This window comes from Podarcis melisellensis (genome assembly GCF_964234715.1).
Source record: "Podarcis melisellensis genome assembly, chromosome: 16".
NCBI classification, from domain to species: domain Eukaryota; kingdom Metazoa; phylum Chordata; class Lepidosauria; order Squamata; family Lacertidae; genus Podarcis; species Podarcis melisellensis.
Window position 1 is genome coordinate 29,377,946 of NC_138533.1, and position 16,364 is coordinate 29,394,309.

General features: G+C 44.2%; 1 protein-coding gene across 1 annotated transcript in view; it reads left to right on the top strand.

The window, feature by feature from the left end:
• The window catches only part of LOC309359565 (septin-2), a 59,482-nt gene that overhangs the window by 4,506 nt on the left and 38,612 nt on the right, over positions 1–16,364 (top strand). The window contains exons 2-5 of the mRNA XM_081893427.1: positions 4,214–4,265; positions 5,036–5,135; positions 8,900–8,986; positions 12,497–12,620. Of these exons, the coding sequence (XP_081749553.1) occupies positions 4,239–4,265; positions 5,036–5,135; positions 8,900–8,986; positions 12,497–12,620 (338 nt within the window). The 5' untranslated portion in view covers positions 4,214–4,238. The remainder of the gene's footprint in view (positions 1–4,213; positions 4,266–5,035; positions 5,136–8,899; positions 8,987–12,496; positions 12,621–16,364) is intronic.

Genomic DNA, 16,364 nt, shown 5'->3' on the forward strand with positions numbered 1-16,364 from the left:
AAGCTAAAAGAGACACCATCACACGATGGCTACTCTCACAATGATAGACATTTCTGCAAACTTGGGAATGTTACCCTATTTTTTATGGATTCATTCTTAAGGGCGCTAAACTGTGATGGCACAATAAGTATTCTAGTCTTTAAGAAGTTTTAATGCCAATTACAAAATCAACTTACTATGAAAAAAAATAGAAAATCACTCTGGATACCAAGAGCAGCAGGATATAAATAAAGAATTATTTTTATATACACACAGGCTCTTATAGCCATGTTGATAAATCATTGGCTAATTTTCAGGTGTACTGCAAACCTGAAAACTTTATATAATGTTTTCATTTTGTTGTGACTGGAGAGTGAAGTCCTCAGATGCCAGCTACTAAGTTTACTTTTTGCATCCCGAAGTTACAAAGGAAATGACCTGGGTTCCTTCCTGCCTCTTCCAGAGGGAGCCTCATCTCGTAATGGACTTTTGGGATGACAACATACTTTGGATGCTAGTGTTTGATTGTCATGTCCAACTGACGTGGATCTCTGTACTCTTTGAGTGTAATTTTCAAAAGCCTGCGCTCCCGTGAGATCGGAAATGTTATTGGTACAGTATGTGTCCTTCTGAAATCAGCTTTGATGAATGGTGCCTTACCAAGTTATACAACATCAAAATATGCCCAGTACTTCATTTTTTAAAAAAATTGTTCAGTTTTGTGTGTCTCTAGAAATTGCTAAACCACATGTGGTCAAGTACAGTGGTACCTCGAATATGGAAATTTGCTTCTGCATTGATTGCTGATCAGTTTTGTGAATCAGGTCTGCTTTTGCTTAGTTGAGATGTTCCTTAATCAAGACTGTGTTTGTTTCCACACTGCCATGTGTAGTTTTAACTAATAGCAAAGCAGTTAGGGGGTGGGAGTGTTTGTCAGAAGAGGGCTCTGCTCCCCACATCCCTGCAGGACGGATTGCTTCTTCCTTCCTCTGCAAGCCCATTTTGTTTCCATGCTGTCAGTGGAGGATGACAAGCTTTTTCCTCCATGTATGTGGAAACCAAGTGGAGTGACAGAGGAGAGACTAAGAGGTCTGTTCTTACTATGTTGGTGCACTAGGTAGAAAGCACCGCCCAGTGGGGGAACACCCCCCCCATTTAGTCTCTTAGGATTACCGTATTTTTTGCTCTATAAGACTCACCTTTTCCCTCCTAAAAAGTAAGGGGAAATGTGTATGCGTCTTATGGAGCGAATGCAGGCTGCGCAGCTATCCCAGAAGCCAGAACAGCAAGAGGGATTGCTGCTTTCACTGCGCAGCTATCCCTCTTGCTGTTCTGGCTTCTGAGATTCAGAATATATATTTTCTTTTTTTCCTCCTCCAAAAACTAGGTGCGTCTTATAGAGCGAAAAATATGGTAATTATTTTTTGGGGCCTCCTGTATGAAGCTTATTTAAGGCTACAGCTGTGATGCTTGTAGCATAGGTTGGCTGCAAACATACCTACAAAGTTATGAGGGTGGGTTTTGGATATTTTGCTTCCAAAGAGGGCTGAGAATGCTACAAGTTTATTGGACGTTGGTGCATAGTCAAATCAGCTTCGGCTATCAGCTGACCTCTAGGAAAGATGCCTGGGCATTAGTCCAAACACTACTGAAAGCTCTGTTTGTACAGCTGCATTGCCTTTTTTGGGATGGGGAGGTCCTTAATAGAACGTGTAATGGAGTTGCGTTGAGACTATTGTTTAAAAACATGTTTGGCGATTATTATTTTTTAATGACTAGTTAATTAGGCAGCTGATTTTTTTTAAAAATACTGTTTTATCAAAACATCAGATGGCAAATGTGATCCCATCTATTCTCATCTCTGTTGTCCAAGAGAAAATGCTTCTTCCAACAGATGCCGGCTGCAGGGCACACACATATCATCTAAAGCAGGGCTAGCCAATATCTGCCATTGAACTCCCAGCTCCCATCACCCCCAGCCAGTGCGGCCAGTAGTCCGGGATGATAGCAGCTGCATTCAAGTCCTGCCACCAGGTTCCCTGTTTCTGATCTAACCTAATGAGGGTGGCAGTTCTATGCATGCTTAAAGAAAGCTAAGTGCCACTGAACGAATCAGTGAGAATTAACTTCTGAGTAAATGTGTATTTGGGTATGATGCACATCCCTGCAGCACCTCTTGCACTGTTTAGAGCAGCTGGAGCTGGTCCGTTAGGACGAAGGGGCACTGCCCTATCACGCTCAATCTGCCCTTAGCCCCAGTCTCCAGCTCCCCACCTTCCTACTTAACAACCAATCCTGGGGGTGGTACTGGCTGTAAGCTGCCTCCTCCTTAGTCTTAGTTTTGTCCTTCTAGAATTCAGCAAGGAGGAGGATGGGGCCAAAATGGTAGTTAATTGGTTCTCCCTCTTGTTGGTTCTGGCTCCACCTGCTGTTTTGGCCGTACCAGTCCCAATGGGCACCAGTCAACACCACTTAAGACTGATTGCAGAGTTTGGGGCTTTGCTGTCATAGCCAGTGTTTGTCATATCCAGCTTTTCCTTTTCCTTTGTGTGCTGATAACCTCTACTGAAGATGCACATCTTTACCCTGGCCTTTCATAGAATCATAGTATTGTAGAGTTGGAAGGGATCGCAAGGGGCATCTAGTCAAACTAAAGCATCCATGACAGATGACCATATGCCTAAAAGCCTCTAGTAAGGGAGAGTTCACCACCTTCCAAGGGAGTCAGTTCCACTGTCAAACAGCTCTTTCCTGATGTTTAGTCAGAATCTCCTTTCTTGTACTGGTAAATTGAATCCATTGTCTCAGGTCCTAGTCACTGGAGCAGCAGTAAACAAGCTTGCTCCATCCTTCATGTGACAGCTCTTTAGATATTTGAAGATGGCTATCCTATCTCCCCTCAGCCTCTTCTTTTCCATACCCAACTCTCAACTGTTCCTCATCAGTCTTGGTTTCCAGACACCTGAGTTGTGTGTTTTCAGGACCCACCCTATTCCTGTGGCTGTAACTTGTTTTAACTTTTTAATACTGAGTTTCAGATTGTTGTGACCTGCCCTGGGACCTGTTGGGGTATCGTGGGTAATAATAATATACTAAAAGCGCTGTGGGGAACTTTAACAAACAGGCAAGCACTGTGAACCAGCACTGTGAATGGCTGATCTATGTATTTGTGATCTATATATTTGCTGGGGAGCAATGGGGAAAAGCTGAAGATTCCCCTCCCTCCAATTAATTTTCTAACCGTTTTTCTAGTGCAAGCATTTAGCAGTCCTCTTGCATTCTATTATAACTTGGTGTTGCATCCTGCCAGCAACATTGAACATTAGTAAGCAACAGGAAAGCATCTGCATCCAGAAGTCACAGGTGTCTGTCTGTAGGTCACTTCCTTCTTTTCAGGCCACAAAATGTGTTTGTCAAGAAGGCCAGTGATTAAATTTCTTGAGTCTCTCCTCCTTTGTTTCTGTATCAGTTCTGAATAAAGGAGCAGTTGGTTTCCTTTTTTTTTATATACCTCACTGCATGATAAGTATATTGGGAATCCAGAAACCTAAGAACCTGCTGCTCCTGGCTTAGTTACAGTGGTGAAAATTCCTAAATTATTGATACAGGAACTCAAGAGTGGCTTCTGAGAGCAATGTGGTCTGAGCTTTGAGCAAGAAGCTCATATGTCAGCTCTTTTCCCCTTCGATCAGATTGCAACTTAGCTGAGAGTCAGAAGCTACTGCTTGAAGAGCTACGTTCTTGTCTCATTTGCAAAATGATGTTTTTTTTGTTTGCTGCTTCCAACTTGGTTATAGTAAATTTATTTACAGTATTTATTATTTGTGAGTCACCCAATGAAATACACTCTAGGAGACGTACAACAGAATAAGCAACATTAAAAACAAAGCACATAATGACAAATCAGCACTAAAACCAACCCCACAACTGTCTAGCAATAAAATCCAACTCTGCATAAAACAGCTGCAAGTCAGCCACTGGTAGCTGGTTCAATTAACTTATCGATGGGACTCAAAAAGCTTAAAACGAACCTGTTGCTATCACTCTACAGATAATAAAATAAATGATACCAAATAATGGACAGAATAACACGTATTTCCATAGCCAGAGGTGGGTGAGTGTCTGCATCTGTTTGGTTCCCTGTGCCATAGCAGTAAAAATGATGAGATGAATTCTTGGCTTTCCCATTTAACACATACTTTGTTCCTGTTCTCTTTCTCCCATCCCCATCCAGGCTCTGAAATTTGGAGTGTGAGAACATGTCTCAATCTGGTGAGAAAGTGAAGGTAAGTAGAATGGGTTTGTGGCAGACCTTACCAGAACGCTGTGCTAGTAACATTGCTCGTATGTGTGTTCTGACTTGTGAGCGTGGGGCTGCATGTTAAGGACTTTCAAAACAGCCCCTGTGCTGCTCTTTGAAGCCCTGACAACCTAGACTTCAAAGCACAGCATCATCTGACATTACTGTGACATTGTGTGATTGCCAGCTGGTCAGCTGCCAAATTTGGCCTGCCTGGGGTGGAGATATAGTGATCTGGCCTACTAGCCAGAAAGAGTTACCCACTCCTGCTGTACAGTCCTATATGACATTGATTTGAGCAGAAGGTTAGCCTTCCAGCAGCCATCCTTTGCTGTGCTGCATAGTCAGCAGTTGGGTATAAACCACACAATTCTCAAACATGAGTTGGGTTATTAAGCAGTAATTTGGTTATTAAGAGAACTTTGTGCCACTTCCGACACACACAGGAAGTGGCGAAAGAGGAAGTGTGGCTAAGTCTGCACTCCATGTGTAGAGGGCACGTTCTCCAAATTTGGGGATGACATGAACATTTCCTCCCATGGAACATTTACATGAGACCCAGGAAAAGAGGAAACACGAGTTATTGTTCTTGCTGTTCTACTTCTGTCAAAACACCCAACCCTGTGGTCCTGCCGATTTGTGTTGATTCTTTCTTGGTTCATTTTGTGTGCTTTCGTCATAAAACCCCTGTGCTTTTGTTACAACCGACTTCCATGTCCAGTTCACAACTTTTATTGTTTTTCTCCGTCTCCTCAGTTTTCTGACTCGGCAGGATATGTAGGCTTTGCCAATCTCCCCAACCAAGTCCACAGGAAGTCTGTCAAGAAAGGTTTTGAGTTCACCCTCATGGTGGTTGGTAGGTGCTCCCCCGCTTCTTTTTTTATAAGCACTTCATTATTAGACTATTTTAGGCTGTTAAACATACATCTTTCTTTTGTGTGTGTCTCCATCAGTTCTTCCTTCTTTTTGTGTGGAAATCTATTGTTGAAACTGACACAGGGAAGCTAGTTCAGTCTGGATTTCTTCCTGTGAATTGTCTGTCCCTGTTCTTGGGGGGTGGGGAAAGAGACAAGGTAAAGAGCACTGAAGTTAGTATCTCACTAAAGAGGCACAGCCTTCTTGCCATTGCTGGTGAAGGAAGGGAAATAGCTCAGTGGGAGGGCATCTGTTTTGCATGGAGAAGATCCCAGTTTCAACCTCTACCATTTGCAAATAGGGATTTGCTTGCAGGAAGGTTATATGACAGGGAAAGGGAACAGCCCAAAGGACAGTTCTCTTCTAGACATCTTTCTGAGGGCCTATGATTCAAGGTGCAATAGTGGGTGGAGCAATGAATATTATTAGTAGTAGTACAGGGGTACCTCGGGTTACATACGCTTCAGGTTACATACGCTTCAGGCTACAGACTCCGCTTGCCCAGAAATAGTACCTCGGGTTAAGAACTTTGCTTCAGGATGAGAACAGAAATCGTGCTCTGGCGGCGCGGCAGCATTAGCTAAAATGGTGCTTCAGGTTAAGAACAGTTTCAGGTTAAGAACTGACCTCCGGAACGAATTAAGTACTTAACCCAAGGTACCACTGTATTTGTATTAGTATTATTAGTACCCCACCCATCTGACTGGATTGCCGCAGCTTCCAACATATATAAAAACATAATAAAACATTAAACATTAAAAAAACTTCCATATACAGTGCTGCCTTCAGATGTCTTCTAGATAATAATAATATTTTTTATGATTTGAAACCAATCTGTGTTTGAATGCAGATTTTACCTTTGTACAGCAGGTTAGTTTTTACATACACTCACACATCCCTCTCCATTCTCCAACGAGGCAAGCAAGAGGCATTTTATTCTTAGATCATAAAATCGTAAGAGTAGGAAGGGATTTCAAGGGTCATCTAGTCCAACACCTTGAAATGCAGAAATCTTTTGCGCAAGGTGAAGCTTGAACCCACAACCCTGAGATTAAGAGTCTCATGTTCTACCGACGGAGTTTTCCTCCAGTTCAAGTAGACATTCCAGCCTGGGAAGAACAATTGGGGTGTGATGAGGGTCAGAGAGGGAAGTGACCAGGCAAGAGAGGATGTCGCCTGGGGAGAGTCAAGAGGGTCAGATGGAGAGGCCTTGAGGGCCGCATTTGCCCTTGGGCTGGAGGCTCCCCACCCCGTTATACAACAGTGATAATTCATTTTGCATTCCTTTTTATACAGTATGCTTGCAGAGTGTTTTCACGTCTTCTTGTTAGTCATTCCTCCATCCCACGCTTTTCAGTGCATTTCCCCATCAATTTCCAAACTGCAGAAAGTCCAGGGTTTGTGTGTATGCGTGTGTATCATGACAGAATGCTTTATTCCACTTCATTTAAAGGTAAAGGGTAAAGGGACCCCTGACCATTCGGTCCAGTCGTGACTGACACTGGGGTTGCGGCGCTCATCTTGCTTTATTGGCTGAGGGAGCTGGCGTTTGTCCACAGACAGCTTCCGGGTCATGTGGCCAGCATGACTAAGCCGCTTCTGGCGAACCAGAGCAGCGCATGGAAACGCCGTTTACCTTCCCACCAGAGTGGTACCTATTTATCTACTTGCACTTTGATGTGCTTTCGAACTGCTAGGTTGGCAGGAGCAGAGACTGAGCAACGGGAGCTCACCCTATCACGGGGATTCGAACCGCCGACCTTCTGATCGGCAAATCCTAGGCTCTGTGGTTTAACCCACAGCGCCACCCGCGTCCCTATTCCACTTCATTTATGCAAACCTAAACATCTGGTTTGTGTTGGAATTGCTCCTGCAAAATGCAGGCAGTTGGGTGGCACCATGAATGGAAGCTTGAAAATGAGACCCAATGCAGATGTAATCTTCCAGCAGCTACCCAAACCATAGCTGAAAGTTTGAAAGGACCCTCAAGCTTGTGAGCTCTTCCTTCCTCCCCCTGCTTTCCTTTTTGTAGGTGTAGCCATTGATAGCCTCATCCTACATGAATTTTGTCAAATCCTCTTTTAACGCCGTCGAAACCGGTGGCCATCGCTGCTTCTATTGCTAACTTTGGTTGCATTTAAGCGGGCTATGTCTAGTTGTGGGCAGATACAAATGTACCCTAGTTGGATCCAAAAAGAGAAGTTGGAGGAAATTGGTGCCTGAGGGAGATGAAAGTGACCAAGTTTGCGAGTTGCACCCAATCTCCTAGATGTGGTTTGGTGACTTACGTCTCAACTAGGCCGATAAATGTTGGTACATACGTGTATTATTTCACAAGTGCTGTCCACTTTGGTCTGTTTAGGGAAGCTGCTAGCGAGAGAACATTTTCTCGCGGTTAGAGATTATGTCATTAAGACACTGGACCTAGACTATTATTGGAACGTCATTTGTACCAACATTGACTGCGGTTAGGTTTTAACACCACCAAAACTCCCTCTGACTCACTTCCTCTAATTTGTCTATGAGGGCTCTTGGGAAGCGTACAAGAACGGTCAAAATTCTTTTGAGACACAGTTGCGGAATGGGGGAGAAATTTGATTTGGTTTGCATTAAAAAAATAAATTAAAGCCAAATCTATCAAATTTGCATGTTCTGAAAGAATATGAGAACTGAAACGCAGTCATGGTTTGAAATTCACACTTAATCCGAATTTTGTGGGTGGTTCTCTGATCAAACAATGCTTCCAAAAATGGATATATTAGGTAAAAGTGTGCATAAAGAGGAATACATTGGGGAAAATAACATACGGAAATGCATTATGTTAAGAGAAGCTGCTTGCAAAAATGTGTACATTAAGTCAAAAATGTGTTTGTTAGGAGAAATTTGCACTGAAATGTTGAATAATTTTTGTGAGGACTTAAAAAACAACAACAAAAACCAAAAACCATGAATTGCTGCAGAAATATGGGGAACCGAATTTAAGATGGGAAACCGAGAGGACCAAAACTGGCAGATTCTTCCATCCCTAGTCAGAAAGTTCATATGTTGAAAGAGCTGCCAGGGTCACACAGAAGGCAGAGGGAAATGGCTCCAGGGTTTTTTTCCAGGGTGGAGTTAGGCTTGCCAAAATGTCCCCTTCTATGCCTGTGGGGCAATGGTGGCAGTGAGCTGTTGGGGTGGACACAGTTGTGTGTGGCCTGTCCAGTACCCCTTCTGACAACTAGCCCCCATTCATGTGCAATGGAGGATGCTGTCTTGCCACCAGCATTGAAGTAAGACTCGCTCCACATTCAGCTAGCTTCTGAATGTACAAAGGGGAGTGGGACACCTTGCTCTTCATTTTGAGTGTGGGGTGGTGGTGATGCATGAACTTACTTGATATCAAGAGATAAACGTGAATCAAATAAATACAGGAACTGAAGAGAAAGCGCTGGAAAGATGCTTGTCTTGTAGGTATTTGATTAGAGCACTTAATTTGGCCTTAAGGGTTGCGTTATGAAAATAGGTGGATTAAATTTAGAATTCACACAGCTCACTTTCCTCAGGCTTGTTTTTCCTGTTTACTTTAGCTAAGCTTAGGAAAGCCTTTGATGTTGTTATCTTATAAAACCAGGGTGGATGCTGGCGGTAAGAGATAAACCTGTGGCTTGCATGAAAGTGGGGGGCGGAATTATTCCAGTAATTAAACATCCATCTTATTTACAGGTGAATCTGGCTTGGGAAAATCCACTTTAATCAACAGTTTATTTCTGACTGATCTCTATCCTGAACGTTACATTCCTGGAGCTGCAGGTAAATCGGTTTGTTCCTAACGCTCGCTTTCTGATTTCACATGCTTTGGTTCCTCTGATATTTCGCTTGCACAAGGCTGTTCTTATGTACTGATGATGATGGACTTCTTTTCATAAATATCAGAGCTGTAGCTTCATTAAAAAACAACAGCCAACAACAAACTGTAGATTTAATCAATAAATTAAGTGATTAAGGTGTATAAAACAGAAGACCTCTAATGGAAGAATAACTGCACTTCCTAGTAGGAGTGTGTCTGTTTGGGGTTCATGCTAGCTGGGAAGCCATTTCTCTCCTGCTTCCCTCCCCGGATACTATAAACCAGGGTTGGAGCACCTTCCACAGGCTGCATGCCAGTAATGGGCCAGGCCAGAGGCAAAAGTGGGTGGGGCATAACTGTGACACTAACTTCCGCACAGTAGGCTACATTGAAGCCTCTCAAAAGTCAAAGGCTTCTACACTCCCATATGCAGCCTACTTCCACCTGGGCAGGTGAGAAGCACCTTCACCAACATGCATACCAGCTAGGCAGAAAGGGTGTGTGGAGTGGCCTAGGGAAGGAGGGCAGCCTTGGGAGAGTTTCAAGGGCTGGGTAGAGAGGGCTGGAGGGCCACATTCTGCATTTGGCCCATTGGGTCTGAGGCTCAGGCAGAAGATCCTGCTCTCCCCAGCTTCCTGTTCTTTTCTTTTCCAACTGCTATTCAACATTATTATTAGTTGCTTGTTGTGCAAAGGTCTCCAAGTGGCTTATAACACACGTAGAACCTAAAAAGCAGATATTGGGGTTATAGCACTCATAATTCACTCTTGTGAATTCTTAATGGTAAAAAAATGTAAACACTCTTAATTGTAAACAATTGTGGGTGGTTTTTGTGTGTGTGGCCTTCTTACATTTTCATATTTCTGCATGTAGATACCTCTACATAGTCTGTTTTTGGCTATTATTTATACTACTTTATGCCAAAATAAGATTGTAAGGGGGTTCATGAATTAGAAAAACCAGTTATACAAACATTGTTACTTAAAATAGAGAATAAAACATTGGAGAAATTAAAACAGAAGGTTCAGGTACATCTTCAAAAGCCAGTGGGATGGCAATATACATGGTTCCTCTCAAAGTTTTGTTGGCACTTGCCATCTGAGTTTGCCATTAGAAGGACTATTATGCTTCTGAATGCAGTTGCAAATGATTTAGCCTAACACATGCGCTAATACATCCAGTTAAAAAATAAAAAATAAAAATCCTCAAAGTGCTCCAGGGTGCAGGAGTGCTTGATTGAATAGTATACATGCTAATATTAGCCCACTATTGAGGTGGAAGTTACTGTTTTTCATCTTCCCAGCTTAGCATGAAGCAGAGTTCCCTTGTCACCTGCTGGAGCTTGTAGAAAGACAAGGGATCTCTGCCTCCTTCTAAGACAGAGGGAAAGACAGTGAGAGATTATAAGTGCAACAGGTGGGTTTGGAGGACTGACATGGATACAAAACTTGATTTACTGAGCCCGATATTTTTCATGGACTGATTGGCTCAATTAATACTGCAGTCCTTATAAATATATATTCAGGCTTGCACCTTTCGTACATCATTATATAAGGAGCATGTTGCAAATTGTTCCTTATCCCATTCAACTTGGTTCCTTTGCTGCCTTTTGTCCCATGTTCTTTTTCGCATCAATGCTTCTGTTGTTTGACTTCAAAGTGCTTCTCACTTGTCGCTGAAATCGTTATATTGTCTACCTTGGTTGTCTTCTAATTTCCCACAGTGTTCTTCCCATCTATCCTTTAAGGAATCCTTTAAGAAAAAGAAAAAAAAGCTTCATGCTTTTTGGAATGAAGTGCCATAAACTAGCCAGTTGACAGGATCCTCAAAGGCCACTCACTGTGTTCTGCATGCCTGAGGCAGCTTCAGTCTTACTTTCTGAACTGTTTCACCCCAACTGAGACACCACAGGACAACCAACAGCCACCATAAAACCATAAAAGTGGCAGTAAAGCAACCATTAACCATAACACAATTACTCTGTTTGGGTGTTCATTCCATGTGAGTGCTATTATGTGGAAGTGGGACATCATGACTATCCTTCCTGGCCCTAACCCCATCCAGAGTCCTACCAGCCCTACCCCCAGAGTCATCCATTCATGGGGGGGGGGGGTTCCTCTATAGAGGGAGAGACCTGCTCTTAAGTTACCCCTGTGATTTAGAACCCTGAGTGCCCAGAGTTCTAAGTCATAGGGAGGCAACCTGAGTACTTAAAGCAGGCTGCCCTATACAGACTTGAGTTCTCAATGAGACTGTTGGGTTTCCCCACTTTCCTGCACTACATGATTATAGAGCTGGGTTGAACTCCCAAATAGGTTTGTAGGATTGCCAAATTGCAAACAGCAGCAATACTATCCTATCCACACCACGTATTTAAAGCACTCTTTGACAGTCCTAGAGAATCTCGGGAACTGTAGTTTGTTCAGAGTGCAAGGAACTGTACCTCTGTGAGGTGGGCACTGCAGTTCCCAGGATTCTCTGTGACTGTCAAAAGTGGCCTTAAGAGTGCTTTGTGACCTAAAAACACAGCAGCCAAACTGAAACTGAAACAGATTAATGAGGAGCCTGATGAAACACACTTCTGTATAGTATTGTCGTAGTCTGATGCCTGACTGTGAAAAGGAAAGGCATCAGCTGGGTTTCATGGGGCAAGCGTTTCCATAGCCAGGGAGCTGTCAGGGAGAAGGCCTATGTAACCCGAGGTACCACTGTATGCAGTTAATCACAATAAAAGTAGATATAACACCACCGGTCAGTCATATAAAACAGTATTAAAAAGCACCAGATGTTCTTAAGAATTTGAAACACCATGGAAAATTAATAAGGTCTTCATCTGGTGCCAAAGAGGCCATAATATAGATAGCAGGCAAGTCTCTCTGAGAAGGGCATTCTGCAACTGGGATGCCACCACTGAAAAGGTCCTCTCTGCCCATTACCTAAGAACCATATCCACCCTCTACCCCAGCCTTCCTCAACCTCTGCCCTCCAGATGTTTTTGGCCTAAAACTCCCATGATCCCTAGCCAGCAGGACCAGTGGTCAGGGATGATGGGAACTGTAATCTCAAAACAATCTGGAGGCTGAGGTTGAGGAAGCCTGCTCTACCCTGATCCAGGGAGCTGTCAGGGAGAAGGCCTTGTTCTTCATTCTCACGCTCTGCACCATCAGGTGGTGGTGAGACATTGAACAGGGTGGTCTCCATGGCTACAACAGAATTGTCAAAATCCTCATGCTACTTTCGAGTTCTTTGAGGGCAACCATTGAGGAATTCTCAGTCAAGGCTGGGCACATGCATTGGATACACAGGAATCCTTGGGGATTCAGACGGGCCATAGGAAGCATTTCTTTTGTGTGGGATGTCATTTCCAGCCTAATTTCTATGATATATTCCCTCCCTCCCTCAGTAGTTTGAATAACATTTTACTGCTTTGTTGGCCAGGAAACTTTTAACATTATATGACATTTCTCTTCTAGAGAAAATAGAGAGAACGGTCCAGATTGAAGCTTCCACCGTAGAAATAGAGGAGCGAGGGGTGAAACTCCGTCTCACGGTAGTCGACACTCCAGGATACGGAGATGCCATTAATAGCCAAGACTGGTATGTTGTTTCCTCAGGCTGTGATGCTGAATCTTCACATCTGTCCCAGGCTACCATTCTGTTGTATACAGCTTTGGTGATGCTTTAAACTGTTTTAACTCTCATGTCTTCCTATCGGTGCTGGGGATTAGGCAGCAGAGACGCAGCTTCAAAAAGCAGAATTGAGCCTCCCCATGCATCAGATGATGTGTGGGGAGTTCAATCCTGCTTGGGTTGGGTGCACCAGTCAGTTTCCAAACTCCCTGAACCCTGAAGAAAGCTTGATTGAACATTTCCCCCCCTCCCACATCAGATGATGCATAGGGCAGAGGTTTTCAACCTTTTTGAGTCCACTGCTGCCTTGACCAACTACATTCTTTCTGCGGCACCCCTGTGGGGCTCAGGGGCCCAGTTATTTCACCCCTTGCCTTCAGAGCTGTCCCCCTCTTGTGCTTTTTCAAACTCTTGTGCTTTTTCAAACACTCCTTGCGGAGTGTTTCCCTCAGCCTCCCCTCCCCTCCTCTCCCCTCTCTTTGAGAGTCCTCTGGGTAGCCACAGCTGCCACCCATGGTCTCTGAGCTGCGCCCCCCCTGCCTCCAATAGAAGTACCTGTGACTTGTCTGTCCATTCCCAACAGCAAGGGCTGCCTCAGCTCCTGGCAACCAGCACTCCCTGGCCAGCCCCAGAGGCACCATTCGCTTGTGGAGTTTGTAGCCAGGGCTGCAACAAACAGCTGTGCAAGCCTTTGGGAGGCAGAGACATTGGGGGGGGGGCTTCAGAGGAGGGAGGGAAGGAAGGAAAGAGGGACAGAGGGCAGTGTTGCCCACGGTACCCCTGACCATCATTCAAGGCACCCCAGGGCACATTGGTTGAAAACCACTGGCATAGGGAGTTCAGTGTAGCGTTGCCATATTTCAGAAAGTGAAAACCCAGACAAAACAATGACCTATTTTCTGGGGGAGGCGATCGAGCGCTTCAGCCACAATGAGAAGGCCACCCTCCAACAATAGCCGCTGCTCTGTGCCCAAGCTGGAGCACCGCTTCTGCAGCGAGCAGCACACTCCAGGGACAGGGAGTCTCACTGCTGCAGTTGAAACAGCATCTGAGCGCAAAGCAATGGTAATTGGGAAGCCAAAGACGTACCTATTTTTCGCTCTATAACACGCACCAGACCATAACACGCACATAGTTTTCAGAGGAAGAAATCAAGAAAAAAAAATATTCTAAACGAAATAGTGGATATATGATTTTTGTGGTTCATGCTGTGGCCACAGACATGTGATCTGACAGTGAGCTTGGAGTAGCCCAATGCAAAAATCCTGAGGACCCATGTGGATCCTTGCTTTGTAACCACGGAGGAGGGAAGGAAGGGGAACCATGGATCCTCTGCTCACGACTGCAGCAGATCCCCCCCGCCACCCGCAGGCATTTGCTCCATAACACGCACAGACATTTCCCCTTACTTTCTAGGAGGAAAAAAGTGAGTGTTATGGTGCAAGAAATACGGTATATGTTTGAGTGCGTTGTGGAGCGCTTTGGTGTGGATCAGTCCTGTGTGCTCATGGTGGGTGACTGGCTGGAGACATGAGTTGCTATATGTCCAGGTGTTCCTGGACATTTTAAACGGAAATTACATATTCTGCCCAGACACCATTTTTGGAAGTGAAAACCCGGCGATGTCCGGGATTTTCCGGATGCATAGCAGCCCTAGTTCAATGCCTCTGTAGAGGTTCACTCCAATGAATGCTGTAAACTGGGTTGTTGGGTTGAAAAACAACATTTCAATCAGATGCTACGTATCCTGCTGCTTTGGCCTACACAGTATTGTTAAATAATTTTGCTTTCCTGGAGTGATTTTTCTAATCTTTCTGCGCCGGATCGCTTTTAACATTTTCTGTAATAGTTGACTTGGAATTTCCTTCTGTGGGATCTCCAAGCCCCTTTCGCTTGGCTATTGTGTTGCAAGTAGGACTTCCTGTTGATTGTGTTCTGATGCCGTGTTTATTCTTCGGAAATGTTTCTTGCGAATCCTGCGAGTTTGAATCCCCACCCACTTTTTCCGGCAGGGAGGCCGAGCAAGCGGCAGGCAGCAAGTGGTGTTACGGCCCATCATTGCATTACTGTTGTTGAATTTGCAACAGAGGATTAAATTTGCAGAATAGGATTACAAGGGCTATGTAGAAACTATTATTTCTCCCATCTCCCCACGTTGGAGGTTTCAATTCCCTTTCTTTCCACATTCAATAAGAATGTTCTAGGGTTTGTAAAAACTATCTTCTCAACAGTATTTATACTTTTAAGAAAGCAATATATCACATATTTACACAGCATGCCCCTAAAAATGTTGGCCGCCTGGCACAACTTACCCGAGCTCAGGGTGTGACCCACTGTTGAAGACCAGTCTTCTGTGCCACTTCTTGTTTTGTCTTACCATTTGAACCCTCATCTGCTAGTCGATCTTGACTACTTTCCCGGGAATAATCCCTCAGGCAGGATCCAATGGAAGACTGATATTCTGCCTACAGCGTCATTGCTATGTCCCAACTGAGAGTTAGCGTAGTAGAACGATGAGATTGGGGGACATTCCAGCTATATACTCACCAGGAAGCTGTGATCAAACATTGTTTCCTTAGTCTCAGGCATCATTTGCCCAGCTCAGCTGTCATACCGTATAATACCGGCTTATTTTACAGGTTTGTCATTAAGGATAGCAGGAATAATATAATATGACGTGCTATGAGTATGTAAGAAAAGTGATATATACTTTTTAAAAATGCCTTTGCTGTTCTAGGGCTCTAGTGGCTATATTAAACCTGTCATGTGGCTCTGTATTAAATAAAAGGTGTCAGGTGATATTTCCTCTGTTCTGAACCTTTTGTTCCACTACAACAAGACCAGTCTTTCTGGGCTGCTGCCTTGTTAGGTGGAAGGAGGGCGTGTGTTTTGGCAACATTCGGTTTATTTCATTTTCTCAAAAACCATTTTTTTCCCTATGGAAAAAAAAAGATTGCTTTGTTTGCTGTTGTAATGCATAGTACAGGATATGGAGTTGTTTAACTAATGATACTGTTGTGGTGGAAAGCAGGTGCTTCCCGGAAGGTAGAATGTACAATTCGCTGCTGACTTACACTTACAGAAAAACGGAACAGCAGTGAGGACTTGAAAGCAGCACGTAAGCAAATTACAGTGACAGAGAAGCGCTAAGTATCTGGCACAACACACTGAGGTTTCCCCTCCTGATCATATTTCATCAGCCCCACTTCCCTTGAATTGCCAAACTTTCTTGTAATTCATGTGGAGGTAGAAAAATTGAGGAAGCTTGGTATACGTGTGTAGTATCACCGTCTCACCATGAACCCTTTGCTTTGGGGGGAGAATCATATATATCACCTTGAGTTTCTTGGAGAAACGTTGTTGTTGTTTAGTCATTTAGCCGTGTCCGACTCTTCGTGACCCCATGGACCAGAGCACGCCAGGCACTTCTGTCTTCCACTGCCTCCCACAGTTTGGTCAAACTCATGCTGGTAGCTTCGAGAACACTGTCCAACCATCTCATCCTCTGTCATCCCCTTCTCCTTGTGCCCTCAATCTTTCCCAACATCAGGGCCTTTTCCAGGGAGTCTTCTCTTCTCATGAGGTGGCCAAAGTATTGGAGCCTCAGCTTCAGGACCTGTCCTTCCAGTGAGCACTCAGGGCTGATTTCCTTCAGAATGGAGAGGTTTGATCTTCTTGCAGTCCACGGGACTCTCAAGAGTCTCCTCCAGC